General features: G+C 38.5%; 1 protein-coding gene across 2 annotated transcripts in view; it reads right to left on the bottom strand.

Moving 5' to 3' along the window:
• The window catches only part of grm7 (glutamate metabotropic receptor 7), a 131905-nt gene extending 107411 nt beyond the window's left edge, over window positions 1-24494 (bottom strand). For both annotated transcript variants that reach the window (XM_018747005.2, XM_018747012.2), the window contains exons 1-2: window positions 24471-24494; window positions 22680-24109 (exon numbers count right to left, since the gene is read on the bottom strand). In XM_018747005.2, the coding sequence (XP_018602521.1) occupies window positions 22680-23189 (510 nt within the window). In that variant the 5' untranslated portion in view covers window positions 23190-24109; window positions 24471-24494. The remainder of the gene's footprint in view (window positions 1-22679; window positions 24110-24470) is intronic.
• Window positions 24495-27710: the final 3216 nt, after the last annotated feature.

Here is a 27710-nt window from a genome sequence, read left to right as displayed (position 1 = left end):
ATCCAAACTACTACAACCTTATATTCTCAATGTACAGTATATTTCACCAATTCATTCATTCATTCATTTGTAAGAAGAGTTATTGGGAATTCATGGTAGGAAAAGTTGTTGTGAGTTTGAAGGTTGTTGTGTTCTCTCTTTTTGGAGTTTATTATACTTCCATTATTATTTTGCTAATAAGCCATTTATTCCCTGATGCTGATTTGTGTTCACATGATATTTTTTGAGCGTTTTTAACTTACACAAGAAAAATCATTTACTTCAGTAAATCAGTAGAATAGTCTGATTTTAATAATTATTCAGACATGTTACGGTCGAATGAATTGCTATCATTCCGTGAACTTTCTAACTGAAAAAGTAAACGGATATGTGGAATTGAGAACTTTACAGTATATGCTATGTGCCATTTATATCTGTGGCAAAAGCAATCAATAATCCAGAGTTTTCCAAGGAGTGCCCTTATATGTTATGCAATTACAGTTCCAGTTCTATTCTGTGAAAAAGGTGTGTCATCCTATTACTTTTTGTGCCAAGTCCTGGTTTTCATTGTGGCACTGCAGATTACCTTGTAACCTCAAGGACAAAATTATGCAAAATTTTCCTCTATGAAGAATACACATAGTTTTGCTTATGAATGCTTTGGCTTCAGGGAGAACAGCAGCCAAGCAAGCTTTTATGTATGTATTATTTCATTTTAGCAGCCTCACCTTCTTCCAGTTGTCCTGGACTGACCAAAAGGTTAAAATGGAGGACACGGGTGGAATCAAACAAAACGTTTCATCTTTGCTGCATTTTACCTTGGTTATTTCTTTGAAAAGATCACAGCAAAAAACAGTGTCATATTGGACAGTTCTGTCTATTGAAGTGTAAAATGTAAAGTACAATCAAAAATTAACTAAATTTTAAAGTTAAAAAATATGTTGACCTCTGGGTTTGAAAAGACAGGCCTCAAATGTGCATAGCTGTAATTAGCAATGTTCTGTCTCTAGAGAAAATTAAACAAAAAGGTTTGCAGTTTACAGCAGCTCTCAAATAAATGTCTGTAGTACGTAATATGTCATATTTCGCACTAAGAATGTACAGTACCTGTACATAAATGCTTTTAGTTTAAACACAGTGAGTTACCTCACGATTTCAGTATTTCATAAACTGATATTTATTGACAAAATGCATTTAGAGAAGCCATGTTGACTGCTAAACTAAGAGCAGCATTGTTTCATGATGGGCTCTGTTCATTGGTTCAGGTGGTTTGAAAGGCACCATTGCAATTTGAAGCATCTCTCTCAGAAAAGTAGACAATTATCATTTTCCATATCAATTTATTCCAATATATCCGGAAAGCACAGTGGGCTTGTCTTATTTTGGGAGGTGACATGTCAAAGTTTGCTGAGATAAAAGCTAATGAAACGTGACAAGTTGGTGATTAGGTACCAAATGAGGTTAGATGAAAAACTGAAGGCAAAAATGTTCATTTAAATCTTAAAACCTAACAAAAAATGCAGCATAGTGGTGCAGTGGGTAGCACTGTCACCTCACTGTGTCTAGGCTGCTCATTCCTGGGTTTCAAGAGAGCTCCGTCTGCATGAAATTTCCACGTTCTTGCCGTGTTTGTGTAAGTTTCCTCTGGGTGGTCTGGTTTACGCTCAAATACAGGCATTTTAGGTTAATTGTGACTCTAATTTTCCTGATGTGTGTTTGTGTGAGTGAATATGTGTGCATGTGGCTACGCGGTGATGGACTGGTGGCCTGTCCAGGATGCCATCCTTTTGGTTACCCTGACAAGGATAAGTGGTTAACAAACATAAGTGAGAGTAAAATATAAAATGTAAAGATAAAAAAAATATATAAAATGTTACCTAACACAAGGTAAATGTAAATCTGAAACAGGTCATTTTGGAAGATACAATGGCTTCACACAACTCCTGCTTCTTGGCACCGAAATTTCACTTGCGTACAAGGATTGCTTTAGCTTTACACAGCATTGCAGCCCACCTTGGTCACCTATGTCATCTATGACTTGGCTACAGTCTTTAGACACCACATGAAGCAATGAGTTAGTATGGTTTTAACCTTAGAGTTAACTATATGAATCAACAATCATCGAGGTGCCTGTTTACAAAAATGGTTTTCACGAAAATGTATTCTATGTTCATATGGTTTTTGTTTAGTCAGTCTTTTTTGTAACTTTGTTAATTATTTTGCAGCAAACACCACGAAGAGCACAACATTAATAAATGTTTTAATTAATAAATAATTTAATAATTACATCGTGTTAACCTTGTACAAATGGGTTTCCTCTTCAGACCCCTTACAAATCTTTTGCTTTCCTCATTTGGCCAGAATGCTCCTTAAACCTTCCACAGGCAGGAATGATCTTTCCTGTTGATAAATAACTTGTGGGTTTCAGCGATAGTTCCAGAACACACTGTACCCAGTATAACAGTGTCTGTCTTCTTTGCTCTGGATAGATGTCAATGGATCTGATGCCAAAAATTAGGCTGTACCCCTGACCTTTTTAATTAGGTACTTCTGACTCAAATTATTCAATTCCTGTATGATTTTTTGCCCTCCATAAATCTTTTTCGTTGGAACATACTTTGGTTGCAATAAGTGTGTATAAATATCCGTCTCAGTCCATTTAGATATGTCTCTACACTGTGATGGAAAAAATTCAAAGATCCATTTATTTTTACCTTCCTCTGGTCGGAATTAAAACACTTTGGAAAAGTTAAGCTCTGATTCACCTTTCACCTGAGATTTTTAGCGGCTCCTCGTCACCCGGTATCCGCCCCACCACCAAAGAATGATTTGGTTGAGACACAGGGAACGGGGGCCCATTGTAGCGTGTTATCGAAGCCAATATGGTTGAGCCACCCTGTAGGCTGGGTGGGCAGACGCATGTACCTTCCCAAACTTAGCTAGCCTCCATCCTTGGTGAGAGAAAAGCACTTTTTTCTACTGAGAAAGCAATCTCCTCCCCCGGGATGGTAGTCCAGCACCTTGGTAGCTTGGTTAGACCTGCCCACCATTGCACCATGGTCAGGCGATGAGGTAGGATTTTGCAGCAGTATACAGTATTTTCAGTAAAAATTATTAAACAAAAAGCTGTGACTTTTGAAGAGGATAAAAAAATACATATTTTTTGCAGAATATATGTGCTATGTGGGTTGGACCAGGTCCTGCCCTCCAGTGGGTCTGGGGTTCGGCTCCTGCCTGGGGTGCCTTGCGACGGACTGGCATTCCGTCCTGGGTGTGTCCCCTCCCCCTCCAGCCTTACGCCCTGTGTTGCCGGGTAGGCTCCGGTTCCCCGCGACCCCGTATGGGACAAGCGGTTCCGAAAATATGTGTGTGTGTGTGTGTGTGTGTGTGTGTGTGTGTGTATATGTGCTATAGAATTTCCTTTGTATCTTACAGACATTCTACTGCAGACCCCTGATTAGTGATCCCTAACTGTATGTTGTATCAAGCTGGAATTGGGTGACATTTCAATTAAGTGAACAAAAGGAATTGGTTTGAGTTAGTTTAAGGAATAAAAAAACTGAAAAACAAAAACTATCGTAAAATTTCTGTTCAAGTGTTCTCTTGATTTGATTTGACAGTTTATTTTTTGTGTACATTTACAGTTCTAGCATTCCCAAAAACTTGCATAAATTCATTCTTTGCAAGAATTCTTGTGAAGTATTTTTAAAAAATGGACTGCCAGTTTCTTTGGGCAAATTCAGTTAGCCGAAGGTTTCAAAAACAAGACCAAGCAGAGTTTACTCTCTCACTGTGCCTAGCACACTTTAATTTATCACATTTTGATTTATTGGGAGAGTAATTAAAGTGTGTGAATGTTTGTGTCGTAATGCTGCTGAGTGTATTGGCCGTTCTTGCACAGAGTATAAGATCCCAGTCTTCATCAAAGGATATTCCCGAAATTAGAGCTGCAAACACATCTGAAATTCCTGTCTAAACAGGATTTGGCAGAGTTATAAATATAACCTTAATGGGAAGCTTTAAAGTTTGGAAAAAAATGACTGGTTCTTTTTTGCTCAAATCCCATGAGGCAATAACACACCATGAGTCAATTAGCATCTGATTGGTCAACTTCTAATAAAACAAGGAAATAGTAACTCCACAGGCATACAGCATGGTAGCTGAGACCACATGCTGAACAGTTTGGTTTAATTTGTCAGGTCTTTGTTTATATATATATTTTTTTAAGATTAGAGAAGTTCTGTACCTTTCTACATGTATTTTTGGCAAATGAAAATCTGCTCAGGCTTTGTCCATTAAATGCAATCAGTTTATCTTTACTACTTTAGGACTCTTTTCAAATTCTACACAATTTTTAACTGTATGTGTACAATTTAGTTAAGCTTTTGGGTCTTTTTGGACTAGGGCATTAATGCAACATTGTCTTTATCCCACTTTATCAAATTTTTGTCACCTGTCACCATGTTTTTAAAAGAAAAGCTGGGCTAAACAATCTATTTTAAAAGCTTTATTTAATGCTCATCCCTTCTACCTCAGAGAGTACTGGGAGGGTATCCTCATTAGCAAGCCATTTTGATCTGTGAATGTGTCTGAAAGTTCATACTCTGCTTCCGTTGTCAGAACAGGCAGAAGAAAAATGTCTATGTTAACACTTGTGAAAGAATGATTGTATTATAGAGAACTATTCAATGATTCTAAAAAAAGCTACGAAATATCACAACTGTACAACATTTATCCAAACCAAGACAATGGACCATGAGTTGTAATTTAAAAGAGGCAAGAGTCATTCTTTGTGAACCTTTCCTCTTCATTTTTCAGATTTTTTTAATGTGTTCAAACCTGATTATATGATGACAAACTTTGTGTTGTTTTATTGCTCCAGAACTAAATTGTTTTAAAACATTTTGTTTATTTTTAGGGTAGGGGTGCGGTAGCACAGTGGGTTGAACCGGGTCCTGCTCTCCGGTGGGTCTGGGGTTCGAGTCCCGCTTGGGGTGCCTTGCGATGGACTGGCATCCCGTCCTGGGTGTGTCCCCTCCCCCTCCAGCCTAACGCCCTGTGTTGCTGGGTAGGCTCCGGTTCCCCGCAATCCTGTATGGGACAAGCGGTTCCGAAAGTGTTTCTTTCTTTCTTTTTAAAGTACCTTGGAATGCCATGGGAATTCCATGTCTACTCACACTGGATTTTAAAAAAATTCTCTTAAGAGAGGCATGACAGCGAAAATGGTTTTCAGCATCAAAGATGAACAGCTATGTCCGTCCAGCACTGTTTTTCTAAGTACATCAAAATCATGCTTCTGTTGTTCTCCCTTGAGTTATTCAAAGTAAATTGCAGGAAAGTACTGTAATACTGGCGGGGTGCTTAAGAAAAGCAAAGATTTCCCTTCTTGTCCATTAATAATTAATTATTAATAATTAAGAATTAATTATTTAACTGTGATTCATTATGTGAAGCCTGCAGAATGTTCTATGTCAGGCTCACTTACCTTTTAATTTGTGAAAAAATACAACAATACTTGTATAGCAGTAGGGAAGTCAAAGGTAACTTAAGATAAGTAGGAATATGTTAAAATACCAAATATGCATTTGCTCTGGTTTTGTAAATCCACTGAGAATTCGCACTCAGGCAGAGCTGAATGCTTCTTAGATTATTTTCCACAAAGGTCGGAAATTAAGCATAAGAAACAATGAAAAAAGAATTATATTTTTTCAGTAATAACAATGCTCTGATCCATGTAAATTTATATTCCAGAGATGACACAAGGACCAATTTGCAAACACAGTCTTCAATATTTTGTGTGAAGGTCACTGTAGAGAATGTGTTAAATGTGTGTATTTCTTCATGGGAAGGACTTTTTACTATCTGCAGTAAATAAGCTTTTTGCATACACAGATCCTTTCTGCAGTAAAAACTTTTACTAATGTACTTAACATGCCATAGGTACTGACCTCAGAACACATTTGATACCCTTGAGTTATGGATGTTAGGGGTTTTTATTATTAATGTGTTTAATGGTTTTTAATGAGTTTTTTTGTTTTATATATCTCTAGAACTTCTACTGGGGTATCATTCTTGTCTCTTTGGTGGTTCTGATACCTTACACGTCAAATTATTATCTATAGTACAACTCCAATTTTGGCCACATGGCAAGAGGCTTCAGGTTTCCCCTTATGCTCTGCAGTATACAAAATGCTCTCTCCTTATATTCATACAGTATATGTAAACCTTTACATTTTTGGCTGCAAGTCAACAGCAGAAGTCTTTTAGGAGTGAACTCTGACTCGTGAAATAGTAGGATGTATTTCCTTTTTATTGTCATCATATGATGTGTTATGGTTCCTAGAAGCTTCCATGTCCACCATTTGCCTAGTTGCATATTTAGGTTAATAGCACAGCCAGCAACATTCTTTTAAGGACACTTATCTTTTCAACTGGTAGTGTAGTGGTTAGAGCTACTGCCTTTGGACCCAAAGGTCAGAGATTCAAACTAAACCTTCAACTGTACTACCCTTGAGCAAGGTACTTACTCTAAATTGTTCCAGTAAAATCACCCAGCTGTATAAATGTAAATATTTGTAAGAAGCTTAACATTGTAAGTCACTTTGGAGAAAAGTGTTAGCTAAATGAGTTCATGTAACTGAGCAAAACTAACCTATTTAAGTAGGTAACTGAAAGGCAAAAAGTTGGAGAATTTAAGGAAATACTGATCTGGAGAGAGTAGCGTAGTATGTTTGAAGCTGCTTTTTTAACTTTAGTTGTTTTTATTAAGTGGGTGGTGTGGTGGCACAGTGGGTTGGACTAGGTCCTGATCTCCGGTGGGTCTGGGGTTCAAGTCCTGCTTAGGTGCCTTGCAACGGACTGGCATCCTGTCCTGGGTGTGTCCCCTCCCCGTCCAGCCTTACGCCCTGTGTTGCCAGATTAGGGTTGGGCTCCGTGACCCCATATGGGACAAGCGGTTCAGACAATGTGTGTCTTTATTAATAGAAACAGTTAACTTCAGATGCTGGAGTAGCGTGAAGGTTAAGTAGCTTTTTCAAAAAACACAACATTTGAAAAACTGCTTTCCAGATTTATACAATAATTCCAGCACCTTCAAAGTAACGTAAGTGATGTATAAACCAATACATGGAAAAAACATCTATCACTGCAAGTCATATGACAAGACTTAACGCACGTCTTTTATTTGTTTTTCAGCAAAACAATGCAAAATTAGTCCATTCTATCATTTGTGGTCACCAAGTGCCAGTCCTTTGAAAGATGGAAGACTTTCATCTAGCCACCTGGGAAATTGAAAACATCTCTCTTAGTCTGTGTACCCTTTTTCCATGAGTGAAAAATGAAGTCTTAAAAAAAAATCCCCTGTAGTTAGAAATTTCAGAATTCCCTTGTACTAGGTCATTCTCTCTTCTTCTACTGTCAAAACCAGCATCCATTCAAACAGTCAGCAAGAGAAAATAGGGTCTGCCTCTTAAGATGTGCACACACTACACCCCATAGTCCTTATTATGTAATATTTATCCCCGGGAGCAGAATAGAAACCATGAACAATAATGTGTATTCCGTGTTGGCTGTGAGCCATGAGCTGCGTGAATCAGTTTGAATGCTTTACGTTCATCTGGACACTGAGCTGTATCTGGCGATACATATTATAAATATCTGGTTATTAGATTGCTTGCTTACTTTCAGAGAAATTTATGGCCGTAATAAGAGCAGTAAAGCACAGTAAGCATCCATTCTAATCAGTAATTCCGATGTACAGCATAATTTAGTATCAAGTGAAATAATAAAACAGATTTATTACCTAGAACATAAGAAAATAAAAAGGAAACGTAAGCATACTGTCACATGTATAGAATTCTTGGAATAACATGACTAGAAGAGTTGGATTGAATGAAGGCTTATTACTGAGTCCCAAGCATCATAACCCAGAATGCATATTAATAAGTTTGGTAGACTGCCTGCAACTCCAAGCAGAAAAGGAACTGTGCTTTTTGTCCTTCAATAATGTCTTTGTTTATGAATTAAATGGTTTCAACCAACTTTGCAGTGGGAAAGTTAAAATATGGCTTGCAACTGTGAGGGAGAGGGAGGGAGAGCGAATAAGTGAGTAGAAAACTGCGTTCCCGTAGGTGTGCTTAGTTACTGTGAAGAAAACAGCTTTGCTACTAGGCATGCCTCACATGCTGTATATCATCTGTCCATTCTACATTTCCTGTTTGTTTGACACTTGTTCGGATGGCACCAACCTTATACGTGAACAGCAAATGTCTGCCGAATTTATGAATGATTAATAGCTAAAAAAACTGTGATGGTGACACATAAATTCTGTCTGTGCTGGCCATTGTATCCAGACTGAAGCTGTCAGTTTGATGGCACTGCAGTGAAAGCCAGAGGCTGTGCTTGACTGGGTGCTCAATCCAGGCATCAAAGAGGTGCCAAGTCAGCCCCATGACCTCCATCATGACATGCTACAGTGTCACGAAGCCCATTGATATGCAGCCTCTTTATCCTGCAGCATGATCATGTGGAGCCAGATGTGTTGGACAAATTCATTTCTGCTGAGGAAGTTCAAATGGGAAAATGCGTTGTGTGTTTTTTTTTTTTTTTTTTTTGGGGGGGGGGGGGGTGGTGGAGAGGGGGAGTTACGTATGACCTTGTTTTCATGCCAGCAGTATCACCCAGGTTTGTCAGAAGAAGTTCTATTCAGTTCAAAAGACCTATATTTTCGGTATTTTCATATCAGTGACACCGTTGAACAATTCTTAACAGCTGCTGGGAACTGAGTGCATAAACAAAAAAAAAAAGTTGAATTGATGGTTGAATTGAAAAACCCTCCACTGTCACCAGAAACAAAGGTGGGGGAAGTGAATATAGTCTTGCCGCTAGTCTGAAAAAAAAGGCAGTCTGAAAAAAGAACACTATGGAACCTAAGACCTGGGAGACAGAGAAGCGCTTTTTTCTACATTTCACAGTTCATAAAAGGCTTCTGAGCGTGGTTTTTGTACAGACACCATAGGGGAACCTTTTCTGTCATGAACACTCTGTAAGTTAGTGTTAAACTGTTTGCTCACTTTTGAGTTGCACTCTTCCAAATATGGTTAAGTTGAAACTTATTTGCTTGTTTTATTTCTGGTAACTACTGTATGTATGGGTTCCCGACAGAACCATTGATGGCACCTCTATGGCATCACTGCACGGATCATGTTTCATGCCTTTGCTATACCCCAAAAATTTTCAGGCCATCTCATGCTATTCTTCAGAAGGCCAGATCTGTATTTTTACAGTTTGTAAATTGGAAGTTAAAAATATACTTGGCAAATATGTGCACATATTCAGGCCAATGAATTGTACCAGTATTTGAAAAGTGCATTTGAGAGCGATGTAATTGAAACACAGCATCCAGTATCCTGTGTGATCTGCTGGCAACGGCAAATCGTTCGAAGCAAGAAGAAGTCATTCATAAAAGAAAAGACAGGATAAGAGCCAGGCCTAGACAGGAGAGATGAAAGCCATCCATGTACAGGGGTTCTGTTGGCCCTGATGAGTTTAGAGCACTGAAACACACATTTTCTGAGTGTGCCTGCCACTCTAAGTTTGCCACCGCCTAACAAACCCTAAAATACCCAGACTCCCCAGGACCTGACAGCGTCCATGCTAATTAATGCTGAGGAGATGTAGGCTAGATTACAGGCCATGGTGTAAGTGGTTTGGTGTAATCATTCTTCACCAATCATTTCAGGTTGGATTGTACGCTCGACACTCATTTATATGACATTCACAATTACAAATAAATGTCTATTTAGAGACCTCCTGAGGTCTTATTATAGGCCTTGAGTAGTGCACTGCAAAGTGATGATGTCTACATTACATATATAGTCAAGTTGTACTCAGACTCATGAAGCTAATGGCTGCAGAACAATCCAGAACTGGACTGTTCTATCTTGTTTCTTCCTTTATTTTCCGTAGACGTTATGCACTTGCAAACCTGGCCATTTGGTTCTTGCCTCAAGTGTGTCTCCATGTCTCCCATTTTGTTCTGCAACTCTGCATGGCCCACAAATGTAAAAATATACATTTATAGAACACATACAACTTATCCATATATCCACATAATATCCTTAAAAAGTAAATATTTACAATCATTCTTTAGGTCATTCTATTATGCCATGATTCACAGGTAACACTGAACCACAGTTTTCATCTCCAAACAATAACCCTAATCTTTTTACTAAAGGAAAACAAAATTAATTTCATACAGTTCTCTTCAATTTACCTTTTAAGTAGAAATTACTGTCCAAAGTGACTTGCAGGCTTAATGCCAAATTGATGAATTCTGCAAGAATCAAATGGCTTAAACAACAGACAATGAATGAAACACCAACTTTGTTCTGAGGCAGTGAGCCTGCATATACTTTTAAAGATAAATGCAATTTTGGCATACAGACAACTGTTCAATAAAATAAATTGCCATCATGAAACTAAAAGTAAAATTTAGCAAGTAAATCTGAGTAAAGCAATTTGAGGAGTTATAAGAGTCAACAAATGATTGTGCAAGAGGGTGTCATACAGAGATGGAAAAGCATTATTGCTCACACAAATTGAACAACAGACCATTTCAGATTTGGTGTGTCCCTGCTTTTTTGAATGCTTCAAAGTGGAGTGAAACCTAGAAGGACACTTCCTAATCATTTTACTAAAGGGTAATTGGAATGGCATAAGAGCAAGAACACCCTTTTAACCAAGTTATTATAAGCAAGTAATAGCCAATCATTGTATTGAAAATACCAAAGGGGATCCCTGCAGTGTACCCACAGCAGATGATACCAAGTCTCCAACTAATAATAGTTAATCAGTGTTTGGGATTACTTCTGGCCTGCTCTGAAGGGTAAGCATGGATGTCACCGTAGTTACAGGCCTTCGCGATGTGTTAACAGGTGTTTAGATAGTAGCCATATACTGTACAGGATATTTTGCAGTTGTACACATGCCAAGAAAAATACCAGAATTCAGTCCCATCTGGCCAAATATGAAGGTTTTGAAATTGTACACAAAAGTCTACTCTAGAATAGTGTTTATAGATGTATGCTAGTAATATAACAAGTGATTTCTCATCCTCCAGCTGTAAAGGTATAGTTGTGATTTTTGTTCAAATACAGCCTAGAACAGATTTGCTCTTCACTTAATTTCATTCAATTATATTCTGTGAACATACAAAAAGGTCAAATTTTAAGATTAGATGCTAATCGAGGTGTAGATAAAAAGGCGAGAGACCGCATTACTGTAGAGAACTAACACTCAAATGTCTTTTTTGTAAAGGTCAGTGATGACAATGCAAAATTCAACAAGTGAAACCAAAATTTCCATATAAAGGGCCCGCCACATAAAATCTTAAGGCAGGAGTAGTGCATCATATTCAGATCAATTGTAGCCATCAAATTAAACAATTTTTTTTCATAGCTTTAGCCATAGAGCTCTAGCAAGTCTTTTGAACCACTTGCATTTTTCTTTTTTTTTTTTACTTTTGGGTCCTCAAATATGCACAAGCTAAAGACATTCACATTTACATTTATTCATTTATCAGACGCTTTTGTCCAAAGCAACGTACATCTCAGCAAAAGTACAATTTATGCATTATATTGAGAGAAGGAGACATAGCTGCAGACATGAAAGTCTCAAGCAAACCTAGTTTGTTCCCTACCACTTGCTGCACCGAGGTTCATCGTTCAAGTAGGTGCATAAGACACAGGATAGACAAATCTCGATACCCACACCAATTTATTTATTTATTTATTTTATTAGATGCACAAATGAGCAGTACAACACCAGAGTAATGGCTGAATAAAGGTTGTATCTGGAGATGCTTCTGGAGTTATGATGCGTGAACAAAAGAATTACTAAAAGAATACTAGAATAGTACTCTAGAATACTAATAAAAGAATACTAAAGAATTGCATTTTTAGTAATACTGAGGGGGGGGGTGTGGTGGCTCAGCGGGCTTGACTAGGTCCTGCTTTCTGGCGAGTCTGGGGTTTGAGTCCTGGTTGGGGTGCCCTGTGATGGACTGGCATCCCCTCCAGCCTTGTGCCCTATGTTGCTGGGTTAGGGTCCGGTTTGCCACGGCTTCAGCCAGCATGTGTAATACTGAGGTTACAGCTGTAGAGTTTGCCTTTTTAATAATAATTAGAAATTTTCTCTGGGAAGGAGACAAATTCGCATTCAGGGAGGTCTCTGCTGTGTTCTGTTGAGAAATAGACTTTATTGCACGTAAAAGATGGCATCATAACTTGTAATGCAGAGACAAGCGCAGCACAAAACTACTGTTTTACTGTAATCCTTCACTGCAGGCAAGGTCAAGTACGGCAGGAAGTTCTATATACAAAAGTGGACTTTTAAAAAACAAAAGAGGTATTCTGTAGCTGAAAAAAACTGAGAAGCTTTTAGGTTCTATGGTTTCGGTAAAGTTCGGTCAAGCCTTACGCCCTGTGTTGCCGGGTAGGCTCCGGTTCCCCGCGACCCCGTATGGGACAAGCGGTTCTGACAATGTGTGTGTGTGTGTTCAAACTATGCACCATGAAAAATACATATGTAAGATTTAATTTAAATGCACATTCTGTTGTGATCACCAAAGGAGAGAGATTAATTTCACGTGTACAATAGTTCAGTTTTGACCACCCTTCTATAACAGAAAAATGAATTGTCCATGCTCAGCAAGTATGTTTTTTTTTTTTTTCAAAACCTTAATCTTTTAATAAAGATTTATTAGTTCAGAACTTTAAAGAACTCAGCTTGCTGTTTTTGAACTTGTCATTTTTGAAGATATTTGTTTCCATTTTAACAGGGGGGTGCGGTGGCGCAGTGGGTTGGACCACACTTCTGCTCTGCAGTGGGTCTGGGGTTCGAGTCCCGCTTGGGGTGCCTTGCGACGGACTGGCGTCCCGTCCTGGGTATGTCCCCTCTCCCTGCGGCCTTACGCCCTGTGTTACCAGGTAGGCTCCGTAACCCCGTATGGGACGAGCATTTCTGAAAGTGTGTGTGTGTGTGTGTTTCCGTTTTAAAGTTTTTAAAGCATTCTTTATGATTGTCTGTTGTTGAAATATTTTGCACATTCACTTAACTGTACTACTTTATTTCATTTTGATAATTTAGCATTTTACGCAAATCAAAACTCCTTATTTGCACTCATACTAGTGGAAGAATGTGAAAAATGGCATGAAAGGTCCTCATGGTCAGATTTTCCATGCTCTTCCTGTAAGTGTAATTCTTGCAAGTTCTCCATTCTTGCAAGCCAAAGATCTTTTTGACACGATAAGCCGTTACTTAAAATGGATAAACAGACTAATATAATTGTAAATTAATAATAAAATATGAAAACAGCTTCACATGGATCATAAAACTTATGCTGGAAGAGAAATTAAAAACATACATAAGGGTCATTTGTATGTCAATATTCCCCCACTGATAAGGCTGTTTGTTCTCCAAACACGCCATTTTGGTTGCTTTGAAATTACAAATTGAGAGCATACCAAAAGGTTACTGATGATACATTTCAGCAAATTATAGACAAGCTGTGTCCAGTCAAAGAGAATCCTGTCTCCTGCAGCGGTTAGATAAACAACTAATAATTAACATTGATGAACTTCCATTACTGAACTGGTACTGTAAGTAGGCTAATGATCCTGACTGCCCTGGTTTAAGTAGTATGATAAGTCACAAGCCAGCATTACAGCCTGTCAAAAAAGAGCTGGAGGTTTCTTTATCCATGTGCTTTATTCCTCAGATGCAGCATGTGAAAGCTAATGTACAATGGCAGCTCAGTCAACTGACGAATCCATGTAGGCCAATGGCACTTTGAAAAAGAAGAGCAGCACTGAACCTCAAACTGGGTCTCCTGCAATATCCATGAAGTGTCTCAAGTCACCAACATTAAGTGAGGAAAAATGCAGCATTATTCTCATCTCTGTGTGGATACGGCAAGGTTTATATGCACACTACAGCTAACAAAGCAATGTCAGAAAAGCTTAAGAGGCATGTACTGAATTGTACACATTTTCTAAAAGTCAGAGAACTTTTTAATTTTCTCCAACTCATGGAGAATACTCAATCTCTTGTATCATTCTCTTTCATTCTGGTTGGTAAACTGTGAACTACACAAGGTCTTTATGGTGAATTAAATATTTGTGATTTAATGTTAAACATTCAAACATTAATTGTACAATAAATACAAACATATATATGTTGTATTATGCAAATAGATGTGTGTAAACTACAAAAAAATAAATAAAAAATAGAACTCAAGAAAGAAAAAAAAAAATCAGAGGCAGTAAATCATTAAGCTTCAAACTTTGTTCTTGCAGTTGTACACATGCATTGTAAATATTTAATTTGGAATATTAGCACTGAAAATCAATCTCTACCTGAGACCAAAAGTGTCCTTATACGTATATGTAATTTTAGCCCTTGTAACAAATAATACATTCATCAGAATAAGATCACCCCTTTCTATGTCTTAATGATGCACTAATTAGAAATGTCATGAGAACCTGTAAACACCCACTGGGTTACAAGCAGTAGTGGTACCTGTCCTTGGCAGGCTTGTAAACATGTTTGTCTTTGATGCGAAAAACTCAAGGGGCACACATGTTGCCTTTTCCACCTGGGGGATTCAAAAGTTGCATTATGTCTTTCCCTAAGACGCAGACGCCAGCAGGGAAAGCAATGTGAGTTCCACACCCACTACACCTGCTTCGCAAGTAATGTCCTCCATCCAAGACAAAATCAAAGTGACTGTTGTATAGCAATATTGTTTTTTCACATCAAACAGTATTCCTGCTGCAGCGCTATAGTATAATTGTCATTAATGTTTTTTCTCAAACACTCATAAATAATTACTTCAAAATGTGTCATGCACCAGTGACCTCATATTAAACCATTAAATTTCATACATTTGTCTGCTGCACTCATGTTATATCTAATTCACCCATCACATTTCTAAAGGAATGTGTCTCTCTGTATTCTAAAGTCAAATTACAATCTATATGACTATATGTTCCCTGTGCAGCTCATTATTTCTTGTTTCCCTTGATGGTTATTGTGACAGTACCATGCAAATCACATGTATGTAACTGAGGGATTTAGTAGCTCCTGCTGTTGCACTTTTGCTGCATACAGATAACAAAATCAAAAACAGCAGAGGCATCTGCAGCAAAAGAAAAAGAAAAGAAAAGCCACTCTGCCTTCCTCTGGAGAAATTCATTTAAGAGACTTGCAAAGTTATTATTCAGTTGTTTAGACTTTTTTTTTTTCCTCAAATAAGATAGAACAATTTTGCTCATTTACTTAGCTTAATATTTCATGAGCTCATTTCAGGTTATGTGTCTTGCTCAAGGATACAAAAGCAAGATTTTTGGACCCTTAAATTCTGCTCTAAATCACAAGGTCATTGCATGACATTCTTGAGAATGTGGTAAAAGTCAAAAGAAGTCATATGCATTATACTAATATACTGTAAGTCACCACACACTTTAGATAGAACATTAAAAGCATTGACAATACTTCATGATGCGCACACACACACACAGTCAGAACTGCTTGTCCCATATAGGGTTGTGGGGAGCCAGAGCCCAACCTGGCAACACAGGGTGTAAGGCTGGAAGGGGATGGGACACACCCAGGATGGGACGCCAGTCCGCCACAAGGCACCCCAAGCGGGACTCGAGCCCCAGACCCACCGGAGAGCAGGACCCGGTTCAACCCACTGCGCTACCGCACCCCCTTCATGATGCATATATATTTTAATTAAAAGCTTCCCATTCATAATTGTCAACTGTTTGTCCTAATGCAGAGTGGTCATGGTCTTGGAACTATAGGACACCAGGCAGGGTATACCATGGATGGGATGCCAGTTCATGGCATGGCAGTAACACACGCTATAGGCAATCAAGAGTCAACAATTCACATGAAATAAACTTCTTTGGATTGTGGCAGGAAACTCACACAAACATGGGGAGAACATGTCAACTCCACAGACTGAGCCAGTTTCAAACCATCTCTAAACATGTAGCTCAGACACTGTGAGGTACAACACTACCCACTGCACCACCATGCCATCCCAAAAAGAAATTATTTTCATCAAATAATTTCAACAGAGTCAAACCAAAAAAGAGAAAAGTAAAAGGGATTGTTTGGTTCACTTATGTATTTAGTCAGACACTGAATAGGTGCTGTCTGTCTGTTTCTACTTCTGTATCTCAGAGTGTTTCAAGTCCCCTAAGATTAAAACCTGTAATAACAAAATAAATTCTAATAGAAACAATGTTGTGACATGTTTTGTCATAATAGGTTTCTTTTATTTCACACCTTTCGCTCCATCAGATTGTAATATTTATTCAGGTCAGGAAAACAAACATATTCATAGATGAGTCACTCCTGATTTCCTGAAGGAATATGACATGTGTTCTTAATTGTTCCTCAGGTTTGATAGTAATAAATTCCTTCAATTTTAAGCACTTTTAGATACGGTGATAATTAGGATAGACACAATTTTTCAGCTGCCCCCATCCAACCTCTAAGACATCAGAGGTCCTGAAGGATAATTAAAACCAGCACATCTAACAGCCTGTTTCTGCAGACAAGCAGAAGGTACTCCTCTGTAAATACCCAGGGAGGGTTTCAGGCTCTCTAATGACTGTTAGATGAAGGTTTTACCCATATCAAACCTCTGTTTATCATTTTCATATGTTTATTTGATTGAAATAAGAGCAAAACACTCAAATCACTCATACAAAGTCTCGGTGGAGATGCTTGCTATTAATGTTAAAAAAAATCATCTCCCACATCTACAACTATAGAGAAATAAAATGTGCACAGAACGACAAGTAGAAAACAATAAAGCAATTGTAGTACAGCTTTCTTTAAAGTACCATAGTAGATCCTGTTATTTTCTAAAGTGTTTTGTCAAATTGCAAAGGTGATTCTGCTTATTACTAGCAGTTACTCATTTTCGATGTCTTTTTTCAAAGATTGAGGTATGTGTACTGTTTTTCCCAATTACCTACACAAAGGAGGCAGAGGTAAAATAAAATTGTCCACTGCTAACTAAATAAGAATATTACCAAGAGAAAATGGGAACTTGTATTACCCCTCTATGAAAGCACTGCAACGTCAGAAGGAAATGCAATGCAAATATACTGAAAGCAAAGAACTTGGTGCCATCATTTTATACTGGTACACAAAGGAGTTAAATTCCAGCACAAGATATTTTACACCATGATAGCATTATTGATCTACTCTTTAAGGCTTTCATTATTTTACTCATGTCATTATCTTAGGGTACATGCATCTATACCTATCTGCACTGAGGATAGAAAGTCAATGATGCCTGGGATGTTGGAAGGACAGTAAACGTTCAAAAAATGATTAAACACTCCTCTTGTCAGCCATGTTATAGTCAGTGGAAGTGGACAGGTAGTCAATAGCAGTGCTTATATTTGACATCTTTGCAAAAACCTCTTTTGGAGTACACCATAACAACAGCACAGCTGGAAAATACACTGATGTTGCTAAATTAACTGGTTTAGTCCTAGCACCCTTCATAAAGACTTTTAGTAAGACCATCACAATTTACATGATGGAAACAGCAGGTCCCCATTATTATGATCACGTTTTTGTTTTCATCTGTTTTCATATTATCACCTTTGTTTTGTATTAAAACCATTGGAGTCCTGTGATTTGGGCATATTAACAGGAGGGATAATGTGAAATGGAGAAGAAATAGCTACTAGTACAACAGCTACAGGACCACCAATGCAAAAAGGGTGTTATAAATTACTGATAGTAACAGAAACATTACAGATAAATCCAGTGCTACAATGTATGAACCTATTGTGACTAATGAGAGTTTTCTACTCAGAGGCATTGCTGTAAAGCACACCGGGGATGCAGCAATACTAGGCTACTGTCCATATGATTTAATGAGGATTAGTACTTACTAATCTAACTGTAAGTCATGTCAAAGGAATCAGAAACCCTCCAGTAGTAGCTGCTAGGGAGTTACACTGTTGAATGCCAGAAACCATTTTTGATACATCACCGAGTCTTGGTTTTGTGGTACTCAGAGCTTCAGTTCCTTCCAGGCTATTTATCAAGGTGACACAAAATAATTTATATCTTATTAACACTGAGCTAACAAAGCCGTTGACAAAGAAGCAACTATGGCATGGTTATGCTGTTCCAAGTCTAAAGGAGAGACAGAAAACTTAATTATTGCAGCACAGGACCAAGCACTAGTACAGGTACCACCAGAATAATATTCTGAAGCCTTGCAGTTTATTTTACTGTTACAGCAGTTCAAGTTTCACTTTGAAACAGAAAATTCAAATTGCTTCAGAAAATGTTGCTGAAAAATATTTATTTTTGAAAGAATCCTCTAACCCTATAACAGCCCTTCCACCATTTCTGGCATTTTGAGTTTCTTTGGTAGCCAGATTCTGGTAGTTCTCATGGTGAGATCTTCCTCTCCTAATGCCCTTGTAAATTGTTTTTGGTACCATTTCAGTAGGAAGGCAGACACTTATTCACAATCTTAAACCCACACACACACATTGTCTGAAACCGTTTGTCCCGAGTGGGGTCACCGCGAACCGGAGCCTAACCCAGCAACGCAGGGCGCAAGGCTGGAGGGGGAGGGGACACACCCAGGATGGGACGCCAGTCTATCGCAAGGCACCCCAAGTGGGACTGGAACCCCAGACCCACCAGAGAGCAGGTACAGGCCCTCCAATCTTAAACCCATTGTTTTTTTTTTCCTCAATGTCTTTTAAAACACATCAGCTTCATTGATAACTGCGCAAAATTTTATGAGTCTTAGAGAAACAGTTGGTTTTCTTTACATTTTTACAAAAAGCTATAGATTCATGATTACAGCATTCAGTATTTCTCAGCGGTTAGATCCACATTTACATAACATACACGCAACGTTTAGGTTTCAATTTAATATGAATCATAAAAGATTCACAGCATGAATGAGCACTATTAATTCTGCAGAACCGTTTCCATTATATTATGTACAAAATTATAAATTTCCTGTATTATATAAGCAAACTAATCAGAAGGATGACCAAAATGCCACAATGTAAATTATCCAACCACTATAATCTTTTAATATCTTAGAAAAGACTTAGAACATGTGCAAAAGTAAAGTCAATACTTTACACTGTACCTCATTTCCCTTTCAAAGATTCCAATTTCCTTTTCAAAGATATAACTGCACTAACTAATGTGAAAATTTTAAGGGGTGAAAATGAAAAAATGTGTCTACAGTCTATCTATAATGAACAGGAAATACATGTAGAGAAGGAAAACACCACAGCAGCTTTTAATCAAAACACTTGAAACCCAAGGCAGATAGTAGAAGACTGAAATGTTTTAGTAAATGTGCAGCTATATGAAACTTTGGTATATTTACTTTGTGTTTCCTTGCTGTTAGTGCCAAATTGGAATAAACTCAGTTTTTACAAGAGACACATTTTGCATAAGGACCATGTCTGCATTCGAAGCTGTGTTATTGGCCCTCATTCCTCCTGAGAATTTTTCCAGTTTTAACATCTTGAAATGAATAAACGAGAAGGAAGAAAGCCATATGTTTAATGAGGTTTCTCTATCAGCGAAACAATGAAATCTCACTTGTCATTTTCCAGTTCCTTAAGGAAAGAATTTTCTTATCCAGTGGACGTCGACAAAGTGAATTATTGTAAAAGCTCCTACTGCATAATCTGTATTGTTGCCAAACACTATTAGTTGCAGGTCTGTAATCAAGAATTTTTCACTTGATTTGCCTAAGCATTTGCAAATATTTACAGGCATAGCTCTCTTAATAGAGGAATCAATTTCTTCTGAGGGGTTGGCATCATCCATTAAAATTCTGGTACCTACCACAGTCATACATGGCTGATATAAAGTGGCACTGAGTTTTTGATTATCAGAACTAAAGAACTGCATGGTTTGTGTTTCAGATGATACTGCAGAAATGATAACTATATTGTAGCAAGAGGGAATCTCATTGTCCTGGTGAGCAACTGTCTCCTAAAATGTCCTACATTTTCACACCAAGTCGGCCATTCTAGGGCAAGAGTCTTAAGCTCACTTTTCTTATTACCTGAAACTGGTAGAATAGGCGATTGTACTACACTAGCAGATTATACAAACTCAAAGGCTGTCTGAAGATTTCACATTTGAAGAGCTTGATACTGTCACTTTAGTGTCCCTCTCTACACCAGTGACTTTGCATGTTTCATGTGATGCAAGTTATCTGTGAACTAATGTTAAACTGGTGCAGACATTGCAGGTGTGTATGATGAAGGGAAATTGAATTCAAGGTTTTTCGCGTTAAATTTTATTAAATATAGGGTGGTGTTCGTTCAAGTTTAGAGAAAGATTTTTTTTGCAACTTGTATGAATGTACTGCAATGTATTTGTACGGGGTGTGGACCTCCTTGTGTAGTGCCCACTGATTCCAGGATAAGTTCTGGACCACCATGACCCTGACAAGGAAAAGCAGTTTAAGAAAAATAAGTGCGTGAATGAGTGTGAACACACTCATGGAAAAAAACAGTTGGTGGGCAAGAGTAGTGTGTGCCTGTTATGAGAAATAAGGGAACTATTTTCTTTTCATGCAGCTGAAAACATAATTAACATTATTGCAGTTAAATTTGATCTGTTGATCACTGCTAAGTAGTCCTGGTTTTGACAAAGTGAATCTGAAAGTGAAAAGCATGCAGTGTTACTGCATGTCAATGCTGAATAGTGTGTTGGAAATGTACATGTGAATAGCTTCTTTTTTGTCCCCCAAAAGTAGTTACTTTCCAGAAATTATTTATTTAGTTCTGCAAAAATGCTTTCATATGAGGTCTGCATATTGTTTTCTCTTAAATTAGCACCCTCTGATCAAAAAAAAGTTTACTTTTTTAGGTTTTAGTTTGTCACTGTCTTTTTTCAGAAAACCACAAATGTACACAAAAGTTTGTATAGTAATACACAATATACGTTTTCCATATTAAAAATCTCTAAAATATTTCTACTGCCTCATTATAATTAATTTTCAGAAGCTTTGAAGCAGCAAACCACTGACAATACTGAGTTCTCACACTCAACATTTTCTTCATCCATGCATGAAACATGTACAATACAAGCAAGAGGTATACCAGTCTCAAGACTTGATTCTGATTGATCGCCAATGGCAATATTGAACGTAATTATATATTAATAACCATTGACTACTGTGAAGTAAGGTGAAAGTAATAAAAGAATTTATATCTTAAGATGTCTAAGTAGGGAAGTATTGAAAGAGCAATATTTTTGACTGGCATATGTAGACTTTAAGCTTCTCATATATTAATTGGGGGCAAGAAGGCAGAGACTTTTCTTTCATTTTTCCTAGTAAATGCATTGTAAAAAAAAAAAAAAAAAGAGATAAATAACAGCAGCTGTCTAAAAAAAACCATTGTCATACTTCTATGTATTTTAAAACAGTAAAACCTAAATAAACGTACACAGCTTTTTTCATTGCACTCATATGCGTGTCATGCAAATCCCTACATCAACGAGTTCATTCAGATGAGTTAAAAAATGACATTTTATATTAACAGCAGTCAACAGTAAATATATTCAGGGAAGGACCGACATGGTCGTGGGACGCCTGGATTCGTTACCCTTCTAAGTCTCCGTTTAATAAACCGTGGAAAGATCCCGCACCGCAAAGCGCACAAGGTGAGACCGACGTGTGGCGGAGATCGCGCGTGCCAAAAGCACGCGCACACTGGCATTCTCGTCACGCGCCATTTTCTTGTATTTAAAACCTAATGTCTATTGGATATAGTTATATCCTTGCAATATGAATGTTTCCGGTTCGAATCCCAACCCTGCTGTAAGGCCCTTGATTACTTAATCTGTACTTACTGTGGTTCTATACAGTAACAATACCCTGTTGTCAAAATGGATTAATCATTGTAAAAGGTGTGGAAAAAAAAAAAAATACTGCCGATGGGAGCTGTTCTTCTGGCATCAGTGCTGAAGCCTCTACATCAAACAGCATTGATTTTGCACCGTGGAAATCAATTGCATCTCATTCAATTTGAACATAAAAACAGACGGGAATGGACAAATTTACCTCCACTGTACATTGGTAAACTTAAGCTGACCCATATACATACATACACACACACACACACACAAACACACACACATATATATATATATATATATATATATATATATATATATATATATATATATATCCGTCCTTTCTTTTTTCTACTAGTACCAGTGCTTCAGGGAAACCACTTGTCGGGTATCGGGGGATACTTGCAACAGTATATCAGAGGAGTTATACACAGTTATTGAATGGGGGACAAATGAGGGTTTGCCTACACTGGCCTTGTTTTGGGGGGAGGGGGGCTCGGGGGGCTCGGGGGGCAAGGATATAAAGTCACGCCTATCTAACCGCCATACACCGCCAAACATTGATTTAAACAACTCTAAAGAGAAGCGATAAGCACCTTCCCCCACATCTAACAACTCCAACTATTCCTACACTCTCCAAATAAACCTGGGCGATTTTCGTCTTGCGTTATGCGTTCTTGCGTGTTCCGGTGGCCTTTCCGCGCGCACGCAGCGCACCTGTTTCGGGCAGTGGCACGCGCGCTCACCTGGAAGAGGCGCAGGATGTTTGCCACCATTATGGACACGGAGCTGGCCGACGCTCCTATGACCCCCACCACTTTCTCTGGCTTCACGAACACGGGTGGCTCGCCGTTTGTGCAGCGCACGTCCGACGTGTCCTTCTGTATGAGCGCCTGCACGAAGGTGAGCGACTGCTCGAGCGCGTACGTGTCCCGAGAGCACGTGTCGAGCACCCGCGCGCCCAGCGTGATGTTGGGCAGCAGGTACTCGTCGCTGTTGATCTGGTCCAGCGCGTACAGCATGGCCTCCAGCCTGTGGATGCCGTTCTCCTTCTTGATATCTCCGCACGGCGTCCCGGGAAAACCCCGTGCGTGGACGGGGAAAAGACCCCCCAGCGTCAAGTCCCCCTCGATCCTGATCGAGTGCGGCGCGTAACTTTCCTGCGCCAGCGCCCACTCCGCCAGCGCCTCCATGAGCCAGAAGACCTTCCACACAAGGCAGCACTTGGACCGGGTGTCCACGTCGCGCGTGGCCATGCTTCTTCTTCCCGCACTTCCAGCCACGAGCTTCGAATCAGAAAGACAAGACCCAAGGCACTTCCCTTAAAAGTACTTACAAAGCAAGGGGGTCACAAGTCTTTGAAATAAATCCCATTTCTTTTTCTGATTTTTTTTTTTTTTTTTTGTGCAAAAATAAAGAAGTGGAGACAAATAAGTGAATAGCAACCAAAATAAGCAGAAGAAATATCCAGATAGACCGGGGCAGAATGGAGCGTTTTTTTTAGCAGAATCCAGAGAGCATCGTTAGTCTCCGCGTCGCTTGTTGCTCACGGGGATGAACCCACAGTCCGCACAGGTACAAAAACATGAGCAGATGGCTATAGACCGTGTATTAAATGCAATTTTATCGGTAGCGAAAAAGTGCACAGCATCAATATTCCACAGTGAAGAATTCTGATCAGTGGGTCCCACGGTGCGTGGATATCATCATAGTGCCACGGTACATAACTACAGAGCAATTGCACTGATCGATGATAGACGAAGTAATGGATGAAAAAAAAAAAAAAAGATTAAAAAATGTATTTTTTTTTTTTTTTGTAGAACAGTTTTGCAGAAGAGACGTCTTTCTGTTTTAGATCCAAAGAGGGCTGCGCATAATCCAGTCCGCTCAGAGGAACTTCATCTCGGCTCAGGGTTTGATCGGGTGCCCCTGTTATAACTGAAAAGGAGACACAGCGAGTCCGTTCTGTGATACAAAACACGGAGGGGGGAGGAAAAAAACTGAAATAAATCTCCAAAAGACCGAGAAGAAGCCAAGCTGTTACAAGTGTGTTCCCCTGAGCTCGAGTGGACGGAAGGACGGTCGGTTCCTCTCCCTCCGCTCACTGTCCAGCATCTGTCAGACGAGGCGCTGCTCACACTCTAGTACGGCTGGTCGAGTCAGTCCCACAGGTCCCCTTGGGAATAAAAAAAAAATAAATAAATAAATAAAATAATACAAGCGTGTAAGAATCTACGTCATTATAGACGCCGAGATTCCAGCGAAAAGTAGGAGCGTCACCGCAGGAGTGGGGAGCGTCTGCGACGCAGAGGTGCATTAACTTTGAAATGTTTCTCATTGACTCGTGTCACGGAGACACACGGCTGCCGTGGATTTCCCGACACTCTCACGCGCCGCGCTGTGCACCGCTGTGAATGCCTGCCCTACGTGTGCACACGCATTTCCCCTTGTTCTCTCACGATCCCCACATGGATTTTGCGTGTCGCACGTCAGTGCAATACGAGGGATTATGAGAATTTGTTTTCATAATCATTCACCTTAGTGCTTTTCTCTTCTCTTATCTCTCTCTATCCTCTCTCTCCCTCCTTCCCCTCCCTCTGTGCCTTCTCTCTCTCTCTCTCTCTCTCTCTCTCTCTCCCTCTCTCTCTCTCACGCACGCACACACACACACACACACACACACTCTCTCCCCCCGTCCCTTTTCTCTCTCTCTCATTCCCTCTGCCTTCCCTCACTTTCTCCTTTTCGCTCTTTCACACACACACACACACACACACACACACACACACACACACACACACACACTCAGAGATGGGAGCACAGGCACGTCTCCAGTCCTTCCCTCTAATTAATAAGACCTAATTCTCTATTAGAAAATATAAGGACTTTGATACATTCTACTTCAGTGATTCTGAGGCTCCAGACTGGAAATATTTGGCAGAGTGACAGAATAAATGTGTAATTTCAAAATGATAAGCGAATATGGGACCATTAATGAGGGAAGATAATTTGAAAAAAGGCTCTAAGACCCCCAACTCCAGTTACAGGAAGTCTGCATTTTCTGAGTAATATATAAGTACTGTGGGGTTAAAAAAAACAGAGATAAGTCTAGTTAATATTTAAAATGCATAATCCATAATTTAAAGCACAGAGTTTATTTCCTATTCCAAGACAACATCAGTGCAATTAAATACAGTGCATGGCCTGTAGGGTCAAAGCAGAATTTATTTATCTATTTGTTTATTTTGTGTTTTTCCCACTTTAGCTTCAAAACACATTAATATTAAAGAAAATATGTATATATATAGCTTGCTAAAGAAACGGAAGAAAAATGTATGATAACATCTGGTATCAAAATCACCACAAGAGTTTGTTAACATGGGTGAAAGGTTTCTGACTAACTGCTTACGTCTTCAGTGCTGCACGGAATTTGTTTAGGATTTGCACAAATTGAAGGGAAACTTGGAGAAGATTTTATGAACAAATTGTTTTTGATTGGCAAAAACAAACTGGATTTTACGCTGACAATTTTACAGTGCAATGGGCAGTTTTTTAAGGGTCATGGCTTTTGATCTTGTGTTGATCATTATACTGTATAATAACTGAATTTGAATCATATACTGATATGCAGTCTTACCATGGAAAACATAATCAGCTTACACTTCTTTTGAGGATTTGCTGCAAAGTTCAGATAAACACATGTAATGCTCTGGAACTGCATGAGATAGCAAAGTAAATTATCAAGTAGATTGTTAGCTACCAGTAACAGATGAGATACATTTCATTATGTAAGTGAAGATATGTTTTGCTCAGAGGCCCTCATGCAACTACCAGATTTTGGGAGTTTAATGTGAACTGAATGAGAGCAGTTGTTTTAAGACGACAGACATTCATCACTTCAGTCCCCTCAAAACAAGGCCTACCCATGACAGGTATCAGCAGGTTACCAATTTGTGTCCTGCTGATCAGGAGTGCGAAGTGTTTTTCCATCGCAGCTAGTGACAGGATTCTGGTCTAACCGAATTTCTCCAACAAAGCCATCCCTCACAATAAAGGTGGTGAAAGTGTAATTTTGTCGTAAATTTCCAAACCCACGCTTTTACCCAGCCTTTGGATTAGTACAAAATTGATACTCCGGCTTTGACCATAACTCAAATTGATAAAGGGCTTTCATTAGTCTCTCAGAAGGCCTCATTTTAAGAGTGGACTGGTCAGTGTCAGCTGTGTGTTCCTTTATGCATTGCTTTAGACCAAGCTAATCTTTTAGATTTGTTTTTCAGTTGGCCGTTCATTTTTTTTTTTTTCCCCACCTCATTTTCTGGAGAAACAAAAGGCATAATTATTTGAGAGAAACATACATTGTAAAAAAAATTTTATTGTGATAGAACAGAAGACACTGTTAATTCAATGGATTAAATTCTTCAAGATAATTAAACTGCTTATTATTAGATCTTGAAAATAGCCATACTTTGACAGAATAGCCCTATTTTGACTGAACAGGTAAATTGCTACATGTTTGTTGAGTTATTCCACAACATATGAGGTAACAAATAATGTAGTGGTTGCAATCATTAGCTTGCAGTCGAAAGACCTACATTCAAATTTGACCTCCTGCTGTAGTACCCTTGATCAAGGAATTTGCAATGAATTGAAACAGTATAAACTACCCTGCTGTGTAAATGAGTAAATTGTTGTGTTTTCATATATAAGCATGACAATATATGTTGCACTGGAGAAAATTGTCACCTGAATAAATAAATAACACGGTCTATTGTTAGGAGCTGGAAGGATGTGGCATTGGACTGGAATGATGTGAATGACGCAATACATTTAAAACTTACTGATATATGAAGATGGGAAAAGTTAAAGCCGCAGCATATTGTCACAGCATACTTCATAGTTTGGATAAATGGACAGTGCCCAAGGGAAGTAATTCCATTGAACCACAGTACAAATGCTGACCAAAGCGTTTCAACAAGTGACATTTTATTACTTTTTTTTTTCCATTACCATATAAACTCAGATGCAGTGTCCTTTCTTTAGACATTTTCTGTTGGTTCTTCCCATGTTGATAATGCACAGGGCATACATGAAAGTGGCAGTCAATTTCTTTTTCCCCTGTAAGCCATTCAAACCGATACTGCAATATTATAATTGGTACATACATAGTTCAGAAATTCCATTCACATAGTATATATTATCCTTTTTTCCCTTTTAACTGACAGGTCTAACAGAGAATTCATCTCATGAAAGTGTAAGGAAAACTCAGAAAAATATACCAATCCAATAATCAAAAGACACATAAAGATATCCTCTTAAAATTCTGGAAAAAAAGGGTTTATGGATGTATTTCTACGACTTCTGGAAAGCTTTCCAAGCCCAAATCCAAAAATGTGATATTATTCTACAGCATAGAATGTATATTAAAAAGTGCATTAGAATTCAGCATTGGAGGACATAAAGTTTTGATCAGGTCTCAGAAGAAGATACGTATAGAAAAGAGACTGCTGTAATGCTAAACAGAAATTTAGAAAAAATATGTGGAATTTATGCATGTTCTTGCAAGAATGCAAGAAGTTAATGTTTCATAATTGTATCTCTCTGATAAAAAGTACCATTGGATCAATATGCTAAATTTAAACCACTGGCTTGTTGAAGTTGTTATAGCAAAAAAAGTTTTTTCGACAAGTTCCCTCCAAAAATTTCTGTTTGATTTGATTTGCATTTAAATGCATTTTAGTTAATCATGCTTTAAAAAAAAAAAACAGTACAAATGT

The sequence above is a fragment of the Scleropages formosus genome, chromosome 22 (assembly GCF_900964775.1).
Source record: "Scleropages formosus chromosome 22, fSclFor1.1, whole genome shotgun sequence".
Classification (NCBI taxonomy): domain Eukaryota; kingdom Metazoa; phylum Chordata; class Actinopteri; order Osteoglossiformes; family Osteoglossidae; genus Scleropages; species Scleropages formosus.
This window is presented reverse-complemented; position numbering and strand designations above follow the sequence as displayed.